We start from the raw sequence: 23,069 nt of genomic DNA, 5'->3' as shown, positions 1-23,069 counted from the left end.
TGGGGCGGCTGCGGCCTGCTATTTTTAGGCTGGGAAGAGTCCAATAACCGTGGCTCTTCCCATCCTGAGAATACCAGACCCCAGCTGTCAGCTTCACCTTGGCTGGTGATCTAATTTGGGGGGACCCCACGTTTGTTTTTTTTTTTTAATTATTTATTTATAAATAATTAAAAAAAAAAAAACAGCTTGGGGAGCCCTCCAAATTGATCACCAGACAAGATGAAGCTGTCAGCTGTGGTTTGCAGGCTACAGCTGTCTGCTTTACCCTAGCTGGCTATCAAAAATAGGGGGGACCCCACGTCATTTATTTTAATTCTTTTTTTTTTTTTTTGGGGCTAAATACAAGGCTAGGCATCCTTTAGTGTCACATGAAAGGCAGGTAAGGGGAGCTTCCTCGTTCCTGCGGCGTCACACATAGCGATGTGTGCTGCCGCAGGAGCGACGAACTACATCGTTACTGCTGCAGTAACGATAATCGAGAATGGACCCCCATGTCACCGATGAGCGATTTTGCACGTTTTTGCAACGATGCAAAATCGCTCATCGGTGTCACACGCAGCAACATCGCTAATGCGGCCGGATGTGCGTCACCAATTCCGTGACCCTAACGACTCCGCATTAGCGATGTCGCAGCGTGTAAAGCCCCCTTAACAGTGAGAAATTTTTTGATACAGCAACAGTTTTGTGAAGTACCTGTGGATTAAAAATGTTTACTATACTCCTGAATAAAATCCTTGAGGGGTCCAGTTTCCAAAATGAGGTCACTTGTGGGGGGTTTCTGATGTATAGGTGCCCAAGGGGCCCTGCTAATGTGACATGGTGCGCGCAATTTACTTCAACTTTTCCAAAATTCAAATGGTGCTCCTTCCATTCCAAGCCCTCCCATTTATCCAAACAAAGGTTTTTGGCCACATGTGTGGTATCCCTGCGCTCACAAGAAATTAGATAACAACCTGTGGGGTACACGTTTTGTTGTTGCCTCTTGAAAAAGTGAAAAATGTGTCGCTAAATCAACATTTTTGTGAAAAAAATGAAAATTTCAATATGGCAACCTAAGCTTATCAAATTCTGTGAAGTATTCGTGGATTCAAAATGCTCAATATACACCTAGATTAAAGCCTTGAGGGGTCTTATTTCCAGAATGGGGTCACTTGTGGGGGACCTCCACTGCTTAGGCACCTCAGGGGTTCTCCTAATGCAACATGGCGTCCGCTATTGATTCCAGCCAATTTTGCAGTCAAATTGCACTCCTTCTCTTCTGAGCCCTGTAGTGTGCCCAAACAGTTGATTTCCACCACATACAAGATATCAACAAACTCAGGAGAAATTGCGCAATAAATTTCATGGTGATTTTTTTCCTGTTACCCTTGTGAAAAAAAAAGCTACCTGGTTGAAGTAACAATTTTGTGGTAAAATTTTATTTTTTTATTTTCATGGCTCAACGTTATAAACTTCTGTAAAGCACCTGGGGGTTCAGGGTACTCACCAAACATCAAGATAAATTCCTTGAGGGGCCTAGTTTCCAATATGGGGTCACTTGTGGTGTTTTTTTGCTGTTTACGTACCTTAGGGGTCCTCCAAATGCGACATGGTGCCCGCAATCTTTTTCAGCCAAATTTCCTTTCCAAAATTCAAATATTGCTCCTTCCGTTCCAAGCCCTCCCATTTCTCCAAACAAAGGTTTCAGACCACAAGTGAGGTATCACCGCGCTCATAAAAAAGTGGGTAACAAACATTGGGGTCACATTTTTGGAATTACCTCTTGAAAAAGTGAAAAAATTGATGCTAAAGCAACATTTTTGAGAAAAAAATGAAAATTTTCAATGTGACAACGTAACGTTATCAAAATCTGTGAAGTACCTGTGGATCCAAAATGCTCACTATACCCCTAGATAGAAGCCTTAAGGGGTCTAGTTTCCAAAATGGTGTCACTTGTAAGGGGTTTCTGCTGTTTAGGTACCTTGGCGGACATGTAAATGCAACATGGTGCCCGCAATCTATTTCAGCCAAATTTGCTTTCCAAAATTCAAATATTGCTCCTTCTGTTCCGAGCCCTCCCATTTGTCCAAACAAAGGTTTCTGACCACATGTGGGGTATCGGCGCGTTCATAAGAAAGTGGGTAACAAGTTTTGGGGTTCATTTTGTTGTGTTATTTCTTCTAAAAGTGAACAAATTTGGGGTAGAGCAACATTTTAGGTAAAATTTTATTTTTTGCTTTTTTTCATTCCACTTTGCTTTAGTTCCTGTGAAGCACCTGAAGGGTTAATAAACTTCTTGGATGTGGTTTTGAGTACTTTGAGGCGTGCTGTTTTGAGAATGGTGTCACTTTTAGGTATTTTCTGTCACTTAGGCCTCTCAAAGTCACTTCAAATGTGATGTGGTCCCTAAAAAAATGGTTTTGTGAATTTTGTTGAAAAAATGGGAAATTGCTGATGAACTTTGACCCCTTCTAACTTCCTAACCCCAAAACATTTTGTTTCAGAAATTGCGCTAATGTAAAGTAGACATGTGGGAAATGTTATTTATTAACTGTTTTGTGTGACATAACTCTCTGGGTTAAGGGCATAAAAATTAAAAGTTTGAAAATTGCAAAATTTTCAAAATTTTCATCAAATTTCCGATTTTTTCACAAATAAAAGCAAAAAATATCGTTCTAAATTTATAACTATCATGAAGTACAATATGTCACGAAAAAACAATGTCAGAATCACCGGGATCCGTTGAAGCGTTCCAGAGTTATGACCTCATAAAGTGACACTGGTCAGAATTGCAAAAAATGGCCTGGTCATTAAGTACAAAACTGGCTTCGTCCTTAAGGGGTTAAGATGGCAGGAAAACAATGAGGGAGGAAGGTGCACTTATACGTTTGAATCGGCCATGATGCATCAGACGCCTGTGCTTGGTTTGAAAAGTCCTCCTGTGCTGACAGCGTCTTTTTAAACTGCTTGGAAATAACTTGTTTTAATATTATCACTGTTATGGCTTCAGCATTTCTAGGAGCGTTTCAGTGGAAACAGAAGCCACTTACGTAACACCAGGTATTCCTGTTCTGGAGCTGGGCAGGAGTCCGTCACTTGTCACGTCCAAGACTATAAACACAGTGGAAACAGATGTGATCCTTGTTTTGTAGGTCATCCCGGACTCGGACGCTCATCGTGCTGGCCTCCAGGAAGGAGACCAGGTGCTGACTGTCAACAATGTGGACTTCCAGGATATTGAACACAGCAAGGTACCGGCATTTAACCTCATACTTAGACTAAACGTTTTGATTTATTTTTTCTTTCAAAATTAATTGCACTTGTAAAAATAAGAAACTTTGGCATAGATCTTAGAGAAATCTGCTTCTTTCTCCTCCTATACTATTCAGTCTCAAAATCCTCAATTAATGGGTAAAATCTTTCTTCAGTAAATTAAGATTTTCCCTTACTGACCTAGCAGATGGAAGTTCATAAGGTTCTGTGGAGAACTATAAGGGCCTGGGCTCTCATTGACATTTTCTGCTGAAAATACTGTAAGTGTGCATGTGCCCTAACTATTGTGTCTGGAGACTTTCCAGCACAATGTCCCTAGCTGCTTTCCTTCCTTTCTTCATAGAGTTTTAAAAGCACTATTTGCCTCAGACGGTCTGTAGTTTGTGAGGTGTCAGCACCAGCAGGACCTGGCCAGTCTTACTGGTTGTGATGTGAATGTACTGCAGGTGAGCCGCCCTGTACAGTCTGTGCCAGTGTCGGCATTACAAGACCATAACAGTGACCGTGCAGGAGAGAATTCAGCTGGTCCCGTCACCATGAGATGACTGGCAGCAGAGGATCCTTATTTCTGCAGGAGGAGATTGTATGAGAAGAGGAATGAGGATGGAGCAGAGAAGGGGAGAGACCTGGAAGCGCAGAATAGAGAGAGGGGAACTGCTGGAACTCAGCATAATACTACTGTATCATAGTGCCTACAAGGGCCCAGGAGGAGGCGGTCCCCTCCCTGCCAGAAAGTAATAATCCTCACAATGATGAGCAGTGCTGCAACATGAAGAGAAAACACTGTTTTGGTACATTTGTCTCTATATCCACTGCAAGTTGGGGATGTGGCTTGATTCAATATGTGAGCGAGGCCAAAAACACATCAGGCCTGGTTATTATTACAGTTAGTGTGGAGAAGCCAGGTGCATTGTAAGTAATGTACGTGTATGATGTGTGTGCAGCATGTACATTATGTGCAAGTGACATACATATATGATGTGTGTGCAGCAGGTTCAGTGGGTCCGGAAAGTATTCAGACCCCTTTTACATTTTTCACTTTTTTTTTTTCATTGCAGCCATTTGGTAAATTCAAAAAAGTTCATTTTTTTTCTCCTTAACCCCTTCACGACCGTGGGCAGTAAAATTACGTCCTATTTTAACGTGACTTAACGACCAGTGACGTAATTTTACGGCCTAAACGTCATTTGATTGCCGTGGCCATAGCAACAGCTTTCAAATGATGCCCCCTGCTGTTTCTTACAGCAGGGGACCTTTGCTTGACCCCAGGGGGGGTGGCATCGCCACCCCCTATCGACGATCGATGTGATTGGCTGTTCAAATCTGAACCGCCAACCACATCGTTCGCACTAATTTCGGCAAAAATAATGCCAGAATTACTGCGATACTGTGAGATCCGGCTATGATCTGCTCTAGCAGCTTCAACAAATCATAGCCGGAGCTCTAAAATGTCGCCCCCAGCCCCTGCAGCACTGATTGGAGCGATCGTGCTATGACGCGCAATCACTCCAATCAGTGTGCAGTGGGGCGGTCTGATCTGCCGGTGGCCGCCCTCCCCAGGCCTGTGCTGGCCTGCGAGCCCTCCCCCAACATGTCTGCAGCGTGCAGTGGCTGGTACTTGTGGTACCACGTCACCGCTGCTGCCGCCGCCGTATCTGAGGTCACCGCTCCTGCTGCACGTGAGTACTGTGCTCACCTTGCAGCCCGTGCGCGCTCCCGTGGTGCCCCGTGCGCGTTCCCGTGATGGCCCCTGCCCGTGCCCCCCTGCGATCTGCCCCCCCCACGCCCCGATCTGCCCCCCCCGACATCCCGATCTGCTCCTCTGCTCCCCCCGCGATCTGACTGCCTCCCCCATTATCTCTATTCTGCTTCTGCAGCTCCCTCTCCGGTCTCTCCCTCTGCTCTCCCCCGCTCCCCTTCTGCTCTCCCCCCCTCTCCCTCTGCTCTCCTCCCCTTTCCCCCTCTGCTCTCCCCCTACCCCTCTGCTCTCCCCCGACGTCCTCTTACCTGTCTTCACCGGCTCGTCCGAGGTCTTAACTGGCCCGATCACCTCTGCCTCCATCGCTGGGTCCTTCCTGGGCATTCTGCTGATCTACCCAACGTCCTGCCTGCTGCTCCTGTAAAGCTGTTCCTCTGCAGCTCTTCTGGTCAGTGAGTATAACTTTTTTTTTTTCCTGTATCCTGTCCATTTTTACACCTCATCCATCCGTGCGTCCCGCCGAGCGCTGATCAGGGATGCAGATAACGGATCGGCATCCCTGCTCAATTTTTGGCGTGACTTTTTTTTTCCGTATCCCCGACGCTTTTTGTATCGCATCCGTCCGTGCGTCCCGCCGAGCGCTGATCAGGGATGCGGATAACGGATCGGCATCCCTGCTCAATTTTTGGCGTGACTTTTTTTCCGTATCCCCGACGCTTTCTGTATCTCATCCGAATGTGCGTCCTGCAGCAGTCGATCAGTGCACCGCGTCTGTGAGTTTGAAAAGTGAAATGGCGTTCCTTCTCTTCTGAGCCCTGCCATTTGCCCAAACAATTACTTTCCACCACATATGAGATATCTACGTACTCAGGAAAAATTGCACAATACGTTCTATGGCGCAGGTTTTCCTGATACCGTTGTAAAAAAAAAAAACTACCTGATTGATGCAAAAAATTTGTGGTTAAAAAAAAAAATATTTTCACGGTTCAACGTTATCAACTTCTGTGGAGCCCCTGGGGGTACAAGGGGCTCACCAAATATCTAGATAAATTCCTTGAGGGGGTCTAGTTCCAAAATTGGGGTAATTTGTGGGGGAGATCCACTGTTTAGGCACCATAGGGGGTCTCCAAATGTGACATGGCGTCCACTAATGATTCCAATCAATTTTGCTGTCAAATGGCGTTCCTTCTCTTCTGAGCCCCGCCATGCGCCCAAACAATTACTTTCCACCACATATGAGGTATCTGCGTACTCAGGAGAAATTGCACAATACGTTTTATGGTGCATTTTATCTGATACCCTTGTGGGAAAAGAAGCTACCTGGTTCGAGTGACAGTTTTGTGGTGAAAAATAAAATTGTATTCCTGGATCAACATTATCAACTTCTGTGGAGCCCCTTGGGGCTCGCTAAACATCTAGATAAACTCCTTGAGGGGTCTAGTTTCCAAAATGGGGTCACTTGTGGGGGAGCTCCACTGTTTAGGCACCATAGGGGGTCTCCAAACGTGACATGGCGTCCGCTAATGATTCCAACCAATTTTGCTGTCAAATGGCGTTCCTTCTCTTCTGAGCCCCGCCATGCACCCAAACAATTACTTTCCACCACATATGAGGTATCGCCGTACTCAGGAAAAAATGCACTATAAATTTCATGGTGAATTTTTTCCTGATACCCTTGTGGGAAAAAAAGCTACCTAGTTGAAGCAACCGTTTTGTGGTAAAAAAAAACATTTTTTCTTTTCACGGCTCAACGATATAAAGTTCTGTGAAGCCCCCAGGTGTTCAAAGTGCTCACCAAACATCTAGAAAAATTATTTGAGGGCTCTAGTTTCCAAAATGGGGTCACTTGTGGGGTAGCTCCATTGTTTAGGCACCTAAGGGGGTCTTCAAACCCGACATGGCGTCCACTAATGAGTGCAGCTAATTTTGCGTTCAAAAATTCAAATGGTGCTCCTTGCCTTCCGAGCCCTGCCGTGTGTCCAAACATTTGATTTCCACCACATATGAGGTATCTGCGTACTCAGGAGAAAATGCACAATACATTTTATGGTGCATTTTTCCCTGATACCCTTGTGAAAAAAAAAGCTACCTAATTGAAGCAACCGTTTTGTGGTAAAAAAAAAATTTTTCTTTTCACGGCTCAACGATATAAAGTTCTGTGAAGCCCCCAGGTGTTCAAAGTGCTCACCAAACATCTAGAAAAATTATTTGAGGGCTCTAGTTTCCAAAATGGGGTCACTTGTGGGGTAGCTCCATTGTTTAGGCAACTCAGGGGGTCTTCAAACCCGACATGGCGTCCACTAATGAGTGCAGCTAATTTTGCGTTCAAAAATTCAAATGGCGCTCCTTTCCTTTCGACCTCTGCCATGCGCACAAACAATTGATTTTTACCACATATGGGGTATCAGCGGACTCGGGAGAAAATGCACAGTAAATTGTAGGGTGCACTTTCTCTTTTCTCCCTTGTAAAAATGAAAATTTTATGGCTAAAGTAACATTTTTGTGTTAAAGTAAAATTTTCATTTTTTCCTTCCACATTGCTTTGGTTCCTGTGAAGCACCTAAAGGGTTAATAAACTTCTTGGATGTGGTTTTGAGCAGTGTGAGGGGTGCAGATTTTAGAATGGGGTCACTTTTGGGTATTTTCTGTCACCTTGGCCTCTGAAAGTCACTTCAAATGTGATGTGGTCCCTAAAAAAAATTATTTTGTAAATTTTGTTGGAAAAATGAGAAATTGCTGATGACCTTTGACCCCTTCTAACTTCCTAACGGAGAAAAAATTTGTTTCGAAAATTGCGCTGATGGAAAGTAGACAAGTGGGAAAGTTTATTAACTATTTTGTGTGACATATCTCTCAGATTTATGGGCATACATTTTCAAAGTTTGAAAATTGTGAAATTTTCATAATTTTCGCAAAATTTCCTAAATTTTCACAAATAAACGCAAAAAATATCGGCCTAAATTTACCACTGACATGAAGTACAATATGTCACGAAAAAACAATCTCAGAATCCCCAGGATCCGTTGAAGCATTCCAGAGTTATAACCTGTCAAAGTGACACTGGTCAGAATTGCAAAAAATGGCCCGGTCATTAGGGTGTTTTAGTGGCCGGGGGTGAAGGGGTTAATGTACACTCTGTTTCCCATCTTAACAGAAATGTAGACATTTTTGCAAATTTATTAAATAAGAAAAACTGAAATCACATGGTCGTAAGTATTCAGACACTTATATTTGAGGCTGACTTCACATCAGCGTTTTTCTGCCGGTCAGCAGAAAAACGCAAAACGCATGTTGCCGGATCCGTTGTCTGCTCAATGCAATGTCAATGGACTAGCAGCAACAAGCGTTTGCATGCGGCAGTGTCTGGATCCGGTGAGTTGCAGTTTTTTTTACATGTTTCAAAAATGCAACATGTTGCGTTTTTTGCCTCCGTCCAAAAACTGCAGCTCACCGGATCCTGTACATTGCAGCACTAGCTGCAATGTATTTCAATGGGCGCCGGATCCTGTTTTCTCACTTGCGGTTGTTTGCGGCTGGAATGATCGTTTTTGCTGTTGAAAACATGGTCTGAAGCACATAGTTTTCTTTCAAATTCTTTATTTAAACATAAAATCTATAATATATATTTATTAATAAATATATAACTTTCAAAATAGAAGTGTTAAAGGGAACCTGTCAGCAGAAATTTCCCCTAAAACCTCACAGATTCCCCCTCTGCAGCTCCTGGGCTGCATTCTAGAAAGGTCCCTGTTATTATTGGGCCCCCTTTCTGACCAAAAAAAAGAGTTTATAAAGAGGTACCTTTTTGGCTTCGGATTCTATAAATCAGACACGGGGGCGGGCAGCCTGATGGCCGTTATTCTGCCCCCTGTCCTGTATGCCGCCCCCATCGCTGATTTCCATACTTCTGGACGCCGCCCACTGCTCCAGCCATCCCCGCGCATGCCCAGTGCCAGTCTCACGGGACTGAGCACTGTGACTGCTGGTGACGTGTGCGCAGGCAAGTGATTATGGGCGGGACTGTGACTGTTATCAGCAAGTACCCGCCCATAATCTCGTGAGCGCGCAAACCTCTCCAGCGTCACACTGTGCTCAGTGTAGATGCTAGACTGTATGGGCTGCTTCCAGGTATGACATCCCTTTGTCACGTGATAGTATTTTGAACACGCCCCTATCACGTGACAAAGGGACGTCATTCCTGGAAGCAGCCCATACAGTCTAGCATCTACACTGAGCACAGTGTGACGCTGGAGAGGTTTGCGCGCTCACGAGATTATGGGCGGGTATTTGCTGATAACAGTCACAGTCCCGCCCATAATCACTTGCCTGCGCACACGTCACCAGCAGTCACAGTGCTCAGTCCCGTGAGACTGGCACTGGGCATGCGCGGGGATGGCTGGAGCAGTGGGCGGCGTCCAGAAGTATGGAAATCAGCGATGGGGGCGGCATACAGGACAGGGGGCAGAATAACGGCCATCAGGCTGCCCGCCCCCGTGTCTGATTTATAGAATCCGAAGCCAAAAAGGTACAACTTTATAAACTCTTTTTTTTGGTCAGAAAGGGGGCCCAATAATAACAGGGACCTTTCTAGAATGCAGCCCAGGAGCTGCAGAGGGGGAATCTGTTAGGTTTTAGGGGAAATTTCTGCTGACAGGTTCCCTTTAATGTGTGTGTGTGTGTGTGTGTGTGTGTGTGTGTGTGTGTGTGTGTGTGTATATATATATATATATATATATATATATATATATATATATATATATATATATATATATATATATATATATATATATATATATATATATATATATATATATATATATATATATATATATATATATATATCTCAACAACAAGGCAGAATCCAGCAATAACGTGAGCAATCCAGGATGCTGTTAAAAAAAATTTTCTTTCTTTTTATTCATAAATTCATTAAAATATAATGGTCCAAGCAATTCAGAACAGCATTATCACAGGAAAATAACGCAGATAGGACAATATGTATGTATATAATTTTCTATATATCTATATTTATAAGTAACACTATATCTATCAATATTCCTCTATCTCTAGCAATCTATCAAACTTTCCATTTTTGTTTTAAATTTCTTTAAAATTATAAATCAACCTATCTATCTACCGATCTATACCGTATTTTTTGGACTATAAGACGCACCCTGGTTTTAGAGGAGGAAAATAGGAAAATAAAATTTTAAGCAAAAAAATGTGGTCATGACACACTGTTATGGGGCGAGGATCTGCTGCTGACACTGTTATGGGGGTAATGTCCCCAAATTCTCTACTAAGGTACTCCATCCTGGTAATGATCCTCCTGCCTTGTATATGATCCTGCTATAAACCCCCATCCTGCTCATATACCAGCATCCTGCTCATATTCCCTCATCCTGTTCATATACCCCCATCCTATTGATATACCCCCCATCCATCCTATTGATATTTCCCCCATCCATCCTGCTCATATACCCCCATCCTGCTCATATACCCCCATCCTGCTCATATACCCCCATCCTGTTCATATACCCCCATCCTGTTCATATACCCCCATCCTGTTCATATACCCCCATTCTGTTCATATACCCCCATTCTGCTCATATACCCCCATCCTGCTCATATACCCCCATCCTGTTCATATACCCCCATCCTGTTCATATACCCCCATCCTGTTCATATACCCCCATCCTGTTCATATACCCCCATCCTGTTCATATACCCCCATCCTGTTCATATACCCCCATCCTGTTCATATACCCCCATCCTGTTCATATAGCCCCATCCTGTTCATATACCCCCATCCATCCTGCTCATATACTCCCATCCTGCTATATGCCCCCATCGTGCTCATATACTCCCATCCTGTTCATATACCCCCATCCTGTTCATATAGCCCCCATCCTGTTCATATACCCTCCATCCATCCTGCTCATATACTCCCATCCATCCTGCTCATATACTCCAATCCATCCTGCTCATATACCCCCATCCTGTTCATATACCCCCATCCTGTTCATATACCCCCATCCTGTTCATATACCCCCCATCCATTCTGCTCATATACTCCCATCCTGCTATATGCCCCCATCCTGTTCATATACCCCCCATCAATCCTGCTCATATACCCCCATCCTGTTCATATACCCCCATCCTGTTCATATACCCCCCATCCATCCTGCTCATATACTCCCATCCTGCTATATGCCCCCATCGTGCTCATATACCATCCTGGTATATGGCCTGTATCCTATAGCACAGAGAAAAAAAAAAATAAACGTTTATACTCACCTTTTCCTCACTCCCTCCAGCACCGATCATCTTCCTCTCAGCGGCAATGACCTGTTTGTGTGGAGCCGTTCCCCTGCAGCACGCGATGTCTTCCTGTCTGTGCCGATCAGCTGACCAGCACAGATCAGCTGACCGGCCCAGACAGGAAGACATCGCGTGCAGCAGGGGGATGGCTCCACACACGGGGACGGGTGAGTACACTGATTCACTGCACCCCACGCTGATGATGACGCGCGGGGGGCAATGAATACAGCCGCACATGATCACTCAAGGCTGTAATTGCCAGGGGTGATCATGCGGACCGGCTCTTTACTATGCGCGCGTCCCCGCTCATCCTCCCGCCCACCTGTCAGTGCCGGCTTCAGCGCTGAGAGATGGGCGGGAGGATGGGCGTGCATATGTAATGAGCGAGCCCACGTGGTCACGGCAGGCGCTGCTGCTGCCTGCTCGTGCCCCCGATGACCCGCTCCACCGCAGCACCCTCGTTCCCGGCCGCAGCCCTATAGTCAGACCATAAGACGCACCCCCAACTTTCCCCCAACATTTGGGGGGAAAAAAGTGCGTCTTATGGTCCGAAAAATACGGTATATATTTCTTTCCATAATCTTGCTTACTTCCTATCTATATATATTTCTATGCATCCATCTATATTTTTCTCTCTCTCGATCTATATATCTCTGTATCTGTTTATTATCTAACTATTGGTTTAGCTAACTATTTTCTTTTTTTTTTTTTTTATTTTCAAGTCTCTATTCTCTCTCTGTCGGTCAGTCGCTCTCTGTCTCTCTCTCTATCCATGTCGGTCTATCCTCCCCCCCCCCCCCCCCTCTCATACTTACCGATCCCCGATCACTGGCGCTGCACGGCGTTCACACTGCTCTGGCGGCTTCTCCGCTTTTGAAAAAGCCGGCCGCTCATTATTCAATCTCGTATTCCCTGCTTTCCCCACCCACCTGCGCCTGATTGGTTGCAGTCAGACACGCCCCCACGATGAGTGTCTCACTACAACCAATCACAGCTGCCGGTGGGCCAGTCTATATCATGAAGTCAAATAAATAAATTAAACAAAAATGGCGTGCGGTTCCCCCCATTTTGATACCAGTCAGGGTAAAGCCATACGGATGAAGGCTGGTATTCTCAGGGAGATCCACGTCATGGGGAGCCCCCCAGCCTAACAATATCAGCCAGCAGCCGCCCAGAATTGCCGCATCCATTAGATGTGACCGTCCCGGAACTGTACCCGGCTCATCCCGAATTGCCCTGGTGCGGTGGCAATCGAGGTAATATGGAGTTAATGGCAGCAGCCCATAGCTGCCACTAAGTCCTAGGTTAATCATGGCTGATGTCTCCCCAAGATACCTTCCGTGATTAACCTACTAGTTAACCCCATTACGACTGCGTTACGTTTTAAAACGGCACTAAAAAAGGGTACTTATTCCTTTCTGCCGTTTTAAAACGGCGGTCGGAAAAAAGGGTCTAGCGCCCCCCAGAGTCAGAAAATTTCCGGGGTCTCAGCTGCCGGGGGTAGCTGAGACCCTGGAGATCATGATTCGGGCCGGTTTTTCCGGTCCCCGCTCACCTGATGACCGGTATACACCGTATACCGATCATCAAGTTATAGTAAATGACCGCGCCGGTAAAAAATCATTTATCTCCCATCTGGCATGATCAAACATGCCAGATGGGAGATAAATCTTTTTCCCGGTTCCCTCCGGTCCCCTCGGTATCCCCAAAGTGCCCCCCCCCGACCCCCAACCCCCTCCCGAAAATCCAAGATGGCCGCGCGCATCGGAGAGCACAGCAGCGCGCCGGCCGCATTTACAGTGTTCCTATGGTTTCTGTCGTATGTGCCATAACACATACGACAGAAACCTGCTCCCTAGGCCCTGCCGGGTCCCCCCCTACCCCCCCCTGGTGTCCCCCGGTGTCCCCCGGTGTCATACATACCGGAGCGCTGATCCCCCGCGGCCCCCTCCTCCTTCTCTGCAGACGCCGGTCACATGTGCCGAGCAGATGACAGCTTCCTGTGTTCAGGACGCTGGCTGCTGATGCTGCTCAGCACTGTGCAGCTGTGACCCGGGGAGGGTGGGTGCAGCTTTTTGCACCCACTCTCCTCAAATGGAGGGTCTGCCCTCCTAGAAAATGGGGGATACGTTCCCTGAACGTGTCCCCCATATTCTAGAAGGTCCAGAGGCGACGTGGGACATCCAAATGGATTATAGTGGATTTTTTTTTTTCTTTTCAATAAATTGGTCAATCAGGGAATGTTTTGGGGAGTGTTTTTTCAAATAAATTTTTTTTTGTTGTCAATTTTTTTTCTTATTACTGTCAATTAGTTATGTCGGGTATCTGATAGACGCCGTGACATAACTAATTGCTGGGCTTGATGCCAGGTGACATTACACACCTGGTATCAACCCCATTCATTACCCCGTTAGCCAACGCACCAGGGCGCGGGATGAGCTGGGGCGAAGCGCCAGAATTGGCGCATCTAATGGATGCGCCACTTCTGGGGCGGCTGCGGCCTGCTATTTTTAGGCTGGGAAGAGTCCAATAACCATGGCTCTTCCCATCCTGAAAATACCAGACCCCAGCTGTCAGCTTCACCTTGGCTGGTGATCTAATTTGGGGGGACCCCACGTTTGTTTGTTTTTTTTAATTATTTATTTATAAATAATTAAAAAAAAAAAAACAGCTTGGGGAGCCCTCCAAATTGATCACCAGACAAGATGAAGCTGTCAGCTGTGGTTTGCAGGCTACAGCTGTCTGCTTTACCCTAGCTGGCTATCAAAAATAGGGGGGACCCCACGTCATTTATTTTAATTTTTTTTTTTTTTTTTTGGGCTAAATACAAGGCTAGGCATCCTTTAGTGTCACATGAAAGGCACTAAAGGGCGCCAGCTTAGAATATGCAGGGGGGTGGGACGTTATATATGTTTGACATCTATCCATTCATCCACTGTAGCATTTTACGCTGTGTGCCCACAATCAGGGTTTGCAGCGTTTTGGGCGCAGAGTGTTTTCCCTGCGTCCATAACGCTGCGTTGTGCAGTAGAAGCACAGTGGCAGGATTTTTAGAAATCCCGTGCCCACTGTGTTTCTTTTCTCCGCAGCATAAACCGACCTGTGGCGCAGCTTCCCGAGCCTCAGCATGTCAATTTATGCTGCGGAGATGAGTGTTCTTTGCAGGTAGAATAAAACTAAAGTCCACAGCAGCCTGAACCCAAATCGTGGGCATGGGCAGCTGCGTTCTCCCGTGGACAACACTCACATTTCTGCAGGAGGCTGACACTGTGTACTAGACGCCGTGTCGCTGGATCATGGCCACATAGCCTAAAGGCTACTTTACACGCTGCGATATCGGTCCCGATATCGCTAGTGTGGGTACCCGCCCCCATCTGTTGTGCGACACGGGCAAATCGCTGCCAGTGCCGCACAACATCGCGCAGACGCATCACACATACTTACCTGCCCGGCGACGTCGCTGTGACCGGCGAACCGCCTCCTTTCTAAGGGGGCGGTCCGTGTGGCATCACAGTGACGTCACTGAGCGGCCGCCCAATAGAAGCGGAGGGGCGGAGATGAGTGGCCGGAACATCCCGCCCACCTTCTTCCTTCCTCATAGCGGCCGGGAGGCAGGTAAGGAGAGGTTCCTCGTTCCTGCGGCGTCACACATAGCGATGTGTGCTGCCGCAGGAGCGACGAACTACATCGTTACTGCTGCAGTAACGATAATCGAGAATGGACCCCCATGTCACCGATGAGCGATTTTGCACGTTTTTGCAACGATGCAAAATCGCTCATCGGTGTCACACGCAGCAACATCGCTAATGCGGCCGGATGTGCGTCACCAATTCCGTGACCCTAACGACTCCGCATTAGCGATGTCGCAGCGTGTAAAGCCCCCTTAACAGTGAGAAATTTGTTGCTACAGCAACATTTTTGTGAAGTACCTGTGGATTCAAAATGCTTACTATACTCCTGAATAAAATCCTTGAGGGGTCCAGTTTCCAAAATGAGGTCACTTGTGGGGGGTTTCTGATGTATAGGTACCCAAGGGGCCCTGCTAATGTGACATGGTGCGCGCAATTTACTTCAACTTTTCCAAAATTCAAATGGTGCTCCTTCCATTCCAAGCCCTCCCATTTATCCAAACAAAGGTTTTTGGCCACATGTGTGGTATCCCTGCGCTCACAAGAAATTAGATAACAACCTGTGGGGTACACGTTTTGTTGTTGCCTCTTGAAAAAGTGAAAAATGTGTCGCTAAATCAACATTTTTGTGAAAAAAATGAAAATTTCAATATGGCAACCTAAGCTTATCAAATTCTGTGAAGTATTCGTGGATTCAAAATGCTCAATATACACCTAGATTAAAGCCTTGAGGGGTCTTATTTCCAGAATGGGGTCACTTGTGGGGGACCTCCACTGCTTAGGCACCTCAGGGGCTCTCCTAATGCAACATGGCGTCCGCTATTGATTCCAGCCAATTTTGCAGTCAAACTGCACTCCTTCTCTTCTGAGCCCTGTAGTGTGCCCAAACAGTTGATTTCCACCACATACAAGATATCAACAAACTCAGGAGAAATTGCGCAATAAATTTCATGGTGATTTATTTCCTGTTACCCTTGTGAAAAAAAAAGCTACCTGGTTGAAGTAACAATTTTGTGGTAAAATTTTATTTTTTTATTTTCATGGCTCAACGTTATAAACTTCTGTAAAGCACCTGGGGGTTCAGGGTACTCACCAAACATCAAGATAAATTCCTTGAGGGGCCTAGTTTCCAATATGGGGTCACTTGTGGTGTTTTTTTGCTGTTTACGTACCTTAGGGGTCCTCCAAATGCGACATGGTGCCTGCAATCTTTTTCAGCCAAATTTCCTTTCCAAAATTCAAATATTGCTCCTTCCGTTCCAAGCCCTCCCATTTCTCCAAACAAAGGTTTCAGACCACAAGTGAGGTATCACCGCGCTCATAAAAAAGTGGGTAACAAACGTTGGGGTCAAATTTTTGGAATTACCTCTTGAAAAAGTGAAAAAATTGATGCTAAAGCAACATTTTTGAGAAAAAAATGAAAATTTTCAATGTGACAACGTAACGTTATCAAAATCTGTGAAGTACTTGTGGATCCAAAATGCTCACTATACCCCTAGATAGAAGCCTTAAGGGGTCTAGTTTCCAAAATGGTGTCACTTGTGAGGGGTTTCTGCTGTTTAGGTACCTTAGCGGACATGTAAATGCAACATGGTGCCCGCAATCTATTTCAGCCAAATTTGCTTTCCAAAATTCAAATATTGCTCCTTCTGTTCCGAGCCCTCCCATTTGTCCAAACAAAGGTTTCTGACCACATGTGGGGTATTGGCGCGCTCATAAGAAAGTGGGGAACAAGTTTTGGGGTTCATTTTGTTGTGTTATTTCTTCTAAAAGTGAATAAATTTGGGGTAGAGCAACATTTTAGGTAAAATTTTATTTTTTGCTTTTTTTCATTCCACTTTGCTTTAGTTCCTGTGAAGCACCTGAAGGGTTAATAAACTTCTTGGATGTGGTTTTGAGTACTTTGAGGGGTGCTGTTTTGAGTATGGTGTCACTTTTAGGTATTTTCTGTCACTTAGGCCTCTCAAAGTCACTTCAAATGTGATGTGGTCCCTAAAAAAATGGTTTTGTGAATTTTGTTGAAAAAATGGGAAATTGCAGATGAACTTTGACCCCTTCTAACTTCCTAACCCCAAAACATTTTGTTTCAGAAATTGCGCTAATGTAAAGTAGACATGTGGGAAATGTTATTTATTAACTGTTTTGTGTGACATAACTCTCTGGGTTAAGGGCATAAAAATTAAAAGTTTGAAAATTGCAAAATTTTCAAAATTTTCATCAAATTTCCGATTTTTTCACAAATAAAAGCAAAAAATATCGTTCTAAATTTATAACTATCATGAAGTACAATATGTCACGAAAAAACAATGTCAGAATCACCGGGATCCGTTGAAGCGTTCCAGAGTTATGACCTCATAAAGTGACACTGGTCAGAATTGCAAAAAATGGCCTGGGCATTAAGGACAAAACTGGCTTCGTCCTTAAGGGGTTAAAGAAAATGAAGACCTACACCAAAAAATCCTTTTATTTGTAATAAATGACGAAAAACAACAACCTCTTTCACCACTTTATTAAAGTCCCCAATTACCCTTCCATGTCCGACGTAATCCACCGAGGTCCCACGACGACGCTTTCAGCTCTGCTACATCAGAAGCTGACAGAGAGCGGTCACAGACCACGACCACTCTCTGTGAGCTCCCCGCAGCGACTGAAGTGAGTCGCGCTATCAGCGGTGCCGTCACTGAGGTTACCTGCGGCCACAGATCTTAGCGGGAGGACTGCAGTTGTGGCCGTGGGTAACCTCAGTGACGGCACCGCTGACAGCGGAGATCACTTCTGTCACTCATGGGATTTGCGGTCACCGGTGAGAGACCTTCACTGGTGACAGAAAATCAGGCCATGACACACACAGCCGCGGGATGTCAATGAAGTCGGGTGAAGTTCATCCGACTTCATTCTGATCGCGCGGCTCTGTCTGCTGTCAGCGGGCATTCAGCTCTGCTACATGGCTCTGTCTGTGTCTGCTGTCAGCGGCCATGTAGCAGAGCTGAATGGCAGATGACATAGTAAAAACGGATCCGTCAAAACTAAGAAAAAAAAAAAAACAGCATGCAAACGCAAGTGAACGGTCCGTTTTCATGCTGGATCCGGTAGACGGATCCAGTTAAACGTTCAGGTTACTTGCGGTGGCATGCGTTGTCCTCCAAAAAAAAACGGATCCAGTAACATGCAGTTTGCGTTTTTTTGTCTGAAGGCAAAAAAAAACGCTGATGTGAAGCCAGCCTTAGCCACATGCTGTCCATTTCCTTGAGATCCTCCTTGAGATGGTTCTTCTCCTTCATTGGAGTCCAGCTGTGTTTAATTAAACTGATAGGACATAATTTGGAAAGGCACACCCCTGTCTATATAAAGCTGGGGTCACACTAAACGACAGCGACAACGACGTCGCTGTTACGTCACCATTTTCAGTGACGTAGCAGCGACCTTGTAAGTCGCTGTTATGATCGCTGCTTAGCTGTCAAACACAGCAGCCGAAGCAGCGATCATAACGACACGCGTCGCTGTTCTGCAACATGTGCAGAGAGCAGGGAGCCGCGCACACTGAGCGCTGGCTCCCTGCTCTCCTAGCTACAGTACACATCGGGTTAATTACACGATGTGTACTGCAGCTACATGTGCAGAGAGCAGGAGCCGGCGCTGGCAGCGTGAGGGCGGCGGAGGCTGGTAACGAAGATAAATATCGGGTAACCACCTTGGTTACCCGATGTTTACCTTGGTTACAGCTTACCGCAGCTGTCAGATGCCGGCTCCTGCTCCCTGCTCGCTTCATTTCGTCGCTCTCTCGCTGTCACACACAGCGATCTGTGCGTCACAGCGGGAGAGCGACGACCAAAAAATGAAGCTGGCCATTCAGCAACGAGCGGCGACCTCACAGCAGGGGCCAGCTCGTTGCTGGATGTCACACACAGCGACAGCGACGGGACGTCGCTGCAACGTCACAGAAAATGGTGACGTAGCAGCGACGTCGTTGTCGCTGTGTGTGACACCACCTTAAGACCTCACAGTGCATGTCAGACCAAATGACAATCATGAGGACAAAGGAACTGCCCAAGGAGCTCCGAGACAGAATTGTGGCAAGGCACAGATCTGCCCAAGGTTACAAAAGAATTTCTGCAGTACTCAAGGTTTGAACAGCACAGTGTCCTCCATTATCCTTAAATAGAAGAAGTTTGGGACAACCAGAACTCTACCTAGACCTGGACATCCAGCCAAACTGAGCAATCGTGGGAGAAGAGCCTTGGTGAGAGAGGTAAAGAAGAACCCCAAGATCACTGTGGCTGAGCTCCAGAGATGCAGTAGGGAGATGGGAGAAAGTTCCATAAAGTCAACTATGACTACAGCCCTCCACCAGTTGGGCCTCTATAGCAGAGTGGCCTGATGGAAGTCTCTCCTCAGTGCAAGACATATGAAAGCCCGCATAGAGGTTGCAAATAACACATGAAGGACTCCCAGACTATGAGAAATAAGAGTCTCTGGTCTGATGAGACGAAGATAGAACTTTTTGGTAATAATTCTAAGCGGTATGTGTGGAGAAAACCAGGCACAGCTCATCACCTGCCCAATACAATCCCAACAGTGAAACATGGTGGTGGCAGAATAATGCTATGGGGGTATTTTTCAGCTGCAGGGACAGGACGACTGGTTACAATTGAAGGAAAGATGAATTCGGCCAAGTACAGAGATATTCTGGAAGAAAACCTCTTCCAGAATGCTCTGGACCTCAGACTTGGCCAAAGGTTCACCTTCCAACAAGACAATGATTGTAAGCACACAGCTAACATAACAAAGGAATGGCTTCAGAACAACTGTGACCATTCTTGACTGGCCCAGCCAGAGCCCCGACCTAAACTCAAATGAGCATCTCTGGAGAGACCTGAAAATGGCTGTCCACCAACATTCACCATCCAACCTGACGGAACCGGAGAGGATCTGCAAGGAAGAATGGCAGAGGATCCCCAAATCCAGGTGTGAAAAACTTGTTGCATCATTCTCAAGAAGACTCATGGCTGTACTAGCTCAAAAGGGAGGGTGCTTTTACTCCATACTGAGCAAAGGGTCTGAATACTTATGACCATGTCATATTTTAGTTTTTCTTGTTTAATAAATTTGCAAAAAGTTCTCCATTTCTTTTTTTTTTTTTTCTGTCAAGATGGGGTGCAGTGTACATTAATGAGAAAAAATAATGAACTTTATTTAATTTACCAAATGGCTGCAATGAAACAAAGTGAAAAATGTAAAGGGGTCTGAATACTTTCTGTGCCCACTGTGACTTTCATTACAAAATAATCAGTTTTGCTCCAGTTCTCATTTTGCCTCAGATACAGGTTAGATTCGGCTCTGCATAAAAGCTGTTGTACAGGAGGGGAGTGTTGCAGCTGTGGAGCGCTCTTTTTACTGTCCTTGTACTAATCTGCAGTTATGATAAACTAGAAGGTGGCCCGATTCTAACGCATCAGGTATTCTAGATTTTACGTATTGTGTAGTTGTATGTATGATTTTTGTTATATATATATATATATATATATATATATATATATATATATATATATATATATATATATATATATATATATAGATGTTGTGTGTAGTTGGCAGTGTTTGTGTAGGGCGCTGTAAGTGTTCCGGGTGTTGTCTGGGTGTGGGGGGGTGAGAGCGGTGTTTGTGTGTTGCGTTGTGTATGTTGCGCTGTGTGTGTGTGTTGCGCTGTGTGTTGCGCGGTTTGTGTGTGTGGTGCGTGTGTGTTTTGGGGGAAGGTATGTTTTGTGCAAGGTGTGTGTGTTGCGCGGTATGTGCGTACATTTGTGTGTTGGGTGTTGTGTGTGTGCGGCGTTGTCTGTGTGTGGGTGTCTGTGTAGGGCGGTGTTTGTGGTTCCCAGTGTGTGTGGTGTGTTGTGCGGTGCGCGTATGGCGGTGTGTGTGTTTTTGGGGGAGGTGTGCACCCCCATCGTGCTCCATCCCCCATGCTGCACACCCCCCCCATCGTGCTCCATCCTCCATGCTGCACACCCCCCATCGTGCTCCATGCTGCGCACTCCCCATCGTGCTCCATCCTTCAATGCTGCGCACCCCCCATCGTGCTCCATCCCCCATGCTGCGCACCCCCCATCGTGCTCCATCCCCCATGCTGCGCACCCCCATCGTGCTCCATCCCCCATGCTGCGCACCCCCTATCGTGCTCCATACTCCATGCTGCGCACCCCCCATCGTGCTCCATCCCTCATGCTGCGCACCCCCCATCGTGCTCCATCCTCCATGCTGCACACCCCCATCGTGCTCCATGCTGCGCACCCCCCATCGTGCTCCATGCTGCGCACCCCCCATCGTGCTCCATGCTGCGCACCCCCCATCCTGCGCCATCCCTCATGCTGCGCACCCCCCATCGTGCTCCATGCTGCACACCTCCCATCGTACTCCATCCGCCATGCTGCGCACCCCCCATCGTGCTCCATCCCCGATGCTGCACACCCCCCATCGTGCTCCATCCTCCATGCTGCACACCCCCCCATCATGCTCCATCCTCCATGCTGGGGCCGCCGGGGGCGGGGCCGAGCGTGCCAACGTGTGCCGGGGACGAGCGGGCGAGGCGTCAGCGTATGCCGGCTCCCTGCACATGTGTACCGGGAGCCGGTGTACGCTGGTAACCATGATACACATCGGGTAACTAAGGGAAGCGCTTCCTATAGTTACCTGATGTGTGTCATGGTTACCAGCGTACACCGGCTCAGTCACGATCCCAGCATCGCAAAGTTATGTACGCCGGGGGTGGGGCCGAGCGGGCGAGGCATCAGCATATGCCGGCTCCCTGCACATGTGTACCGGGAGCCGGTGTACGCTGGAGCAGGTGATGTGTGCGGAGGGCCGTGGCAAGCGGCCAATCCATGCGGGGGGCGGGGCCAGGCCGAGGCGAGCGGGAGCGGGCGATGCGTGCGGAGGGCCGTGGCGAGAGGCCAATCCATGCGGGGGGGCGGGGCCAGGCTGAGGCGAGCGGGAGCGGGCGATGCGTGCGGAGGGCCAATCCATGCGGTGGTGGGCCAGGCCGAGCCTAGCAGCCAATCCGACAGTTGTCACTGTAACGACACTGTCACGACACAATTTTGGAGCAAGACAGACAGACAGACAGACAGAATAAGGCAATTGTATATATAGATGGCTTCCACTAAAGCGCCATCTTTCATCACCTCCGACAGTAACACACCTTACTGGTGAGCCAAGGTTCTGTAGAACAAGGCAGGTTATTGATGTTATAATTACGCCCTGATGTACTCCTCGCAATATTACACTTCTAGTATAATGAGGGCTGTAGACTGACTGTAATTGGAGCTTGTTATAATAATCTCTCTGATATGTGCTGTATGGAGCTACTTAAGACTCCGCCATCACTGTTCTTGTGCTTCTCCTTTAGGCAGTGGAGATATTGAAGACGGCTAGAGAAATCTATATGCAAGTGCGATACTTCCCATACAGTAAGTATCTGGCAAAGGTAATGGATTGTGCTCATTCATCTGTCCATACAGACCACTGCATGCATGGACTGATTATTGGACTTTTTCACTGTCATGTCATTCAGAGAGAGATTGCAGATATAGGCTGCTGCCACTAGGAGGCAGACACTGCACCAGGTGAATCAGGCGGTGCCAAAAATCAAGCTTCACCTTTACCCAGTTCACAATCACAATTTAGAAGTAATGCCGTAGTCCTGTCTCGTTGTGCTAAATCACTCCCTCATAAACTCACTAATACATTTTTTTTATTATAATTATTATCACCCCGAAAAAAAATCTAGAAAAAAAAGGTTTAACATAACTTGATTAAAAGGAAATGCATTGCCAGAAAATGGTTTGTTAAAATGGTTATGGCATTGAGGTTGTCTGAATTGAGAGGTATTGGTGAGCTATATCTAGGATAAGTCCTCAATATGGAAGTAGTGGGGGTCCGGCACCTCAGAGAGCGGCGGGGGCTGCGAGCACCACCAGCAGCAGTACAGAGTCTGAACACCCCCCGCGCTCACTGTGATGGACATGAGCTGCAGTACTCCTCTACGGCCACTACACAGTGAGCAGTGCTGCTGCGCTCTGCATCTCACTTACATCCGGAGCCCATCGATGGGGGTCACACCTGCCCACCAAGCATCAGCATGCATGTAAGGACAAAAATAACAATTATCTACA

General features: G+C 46.6%; 1 protein-coding gene across 2 annotated transcripts in view; it reads left to right on the top strand.

The window, feature by feature from the left end:
* Window positions 1-23,069, top strand: part of PDZD11 (PDZ domain containing 11) — a 99,992-nt gene that overhangs the window by 54,607 nt on the left and 22,316 nt on the right. For both annotated transcript variants that reach the window (XM_075324005.1, XM_075324004.1), the window contains 2 exons: window positions 3,132-3,230; window positions 22,304-22,364. In XM_075324005.1, coding sequence (XP_075180120.1) covers window positions 3,132-3,230; window positions 22,304-22,364 — 160 coding nt within the window. The remainder of the gene's footprint in view (window positions 1-3,131; window positions 3,231-22,303; window positions 22,365-23,069) is intronic.

The sequence above is a fragment of the Anomaloglossus baeobatrachus genome, chromosome 9, assembly GCF_048569485.1.
Source record: "Anomaloglossus baeobatrachus isolate aAnoBae1 chromosome 9, aAnoBae1.hap1, whole genome shotgun sequence".
In the NCBI taxonomy this organism is placed as follows: domain Eukaryota; kingdom Metazoa; phylum Chordata; class Amphibia; order Anura; family Aromobatidae; genus Anomaloglossus; species Anomaloglossus baeobatrachus.
This window is presented reverse-complemented; position numbering and strand designations above follow the sequence as displayed.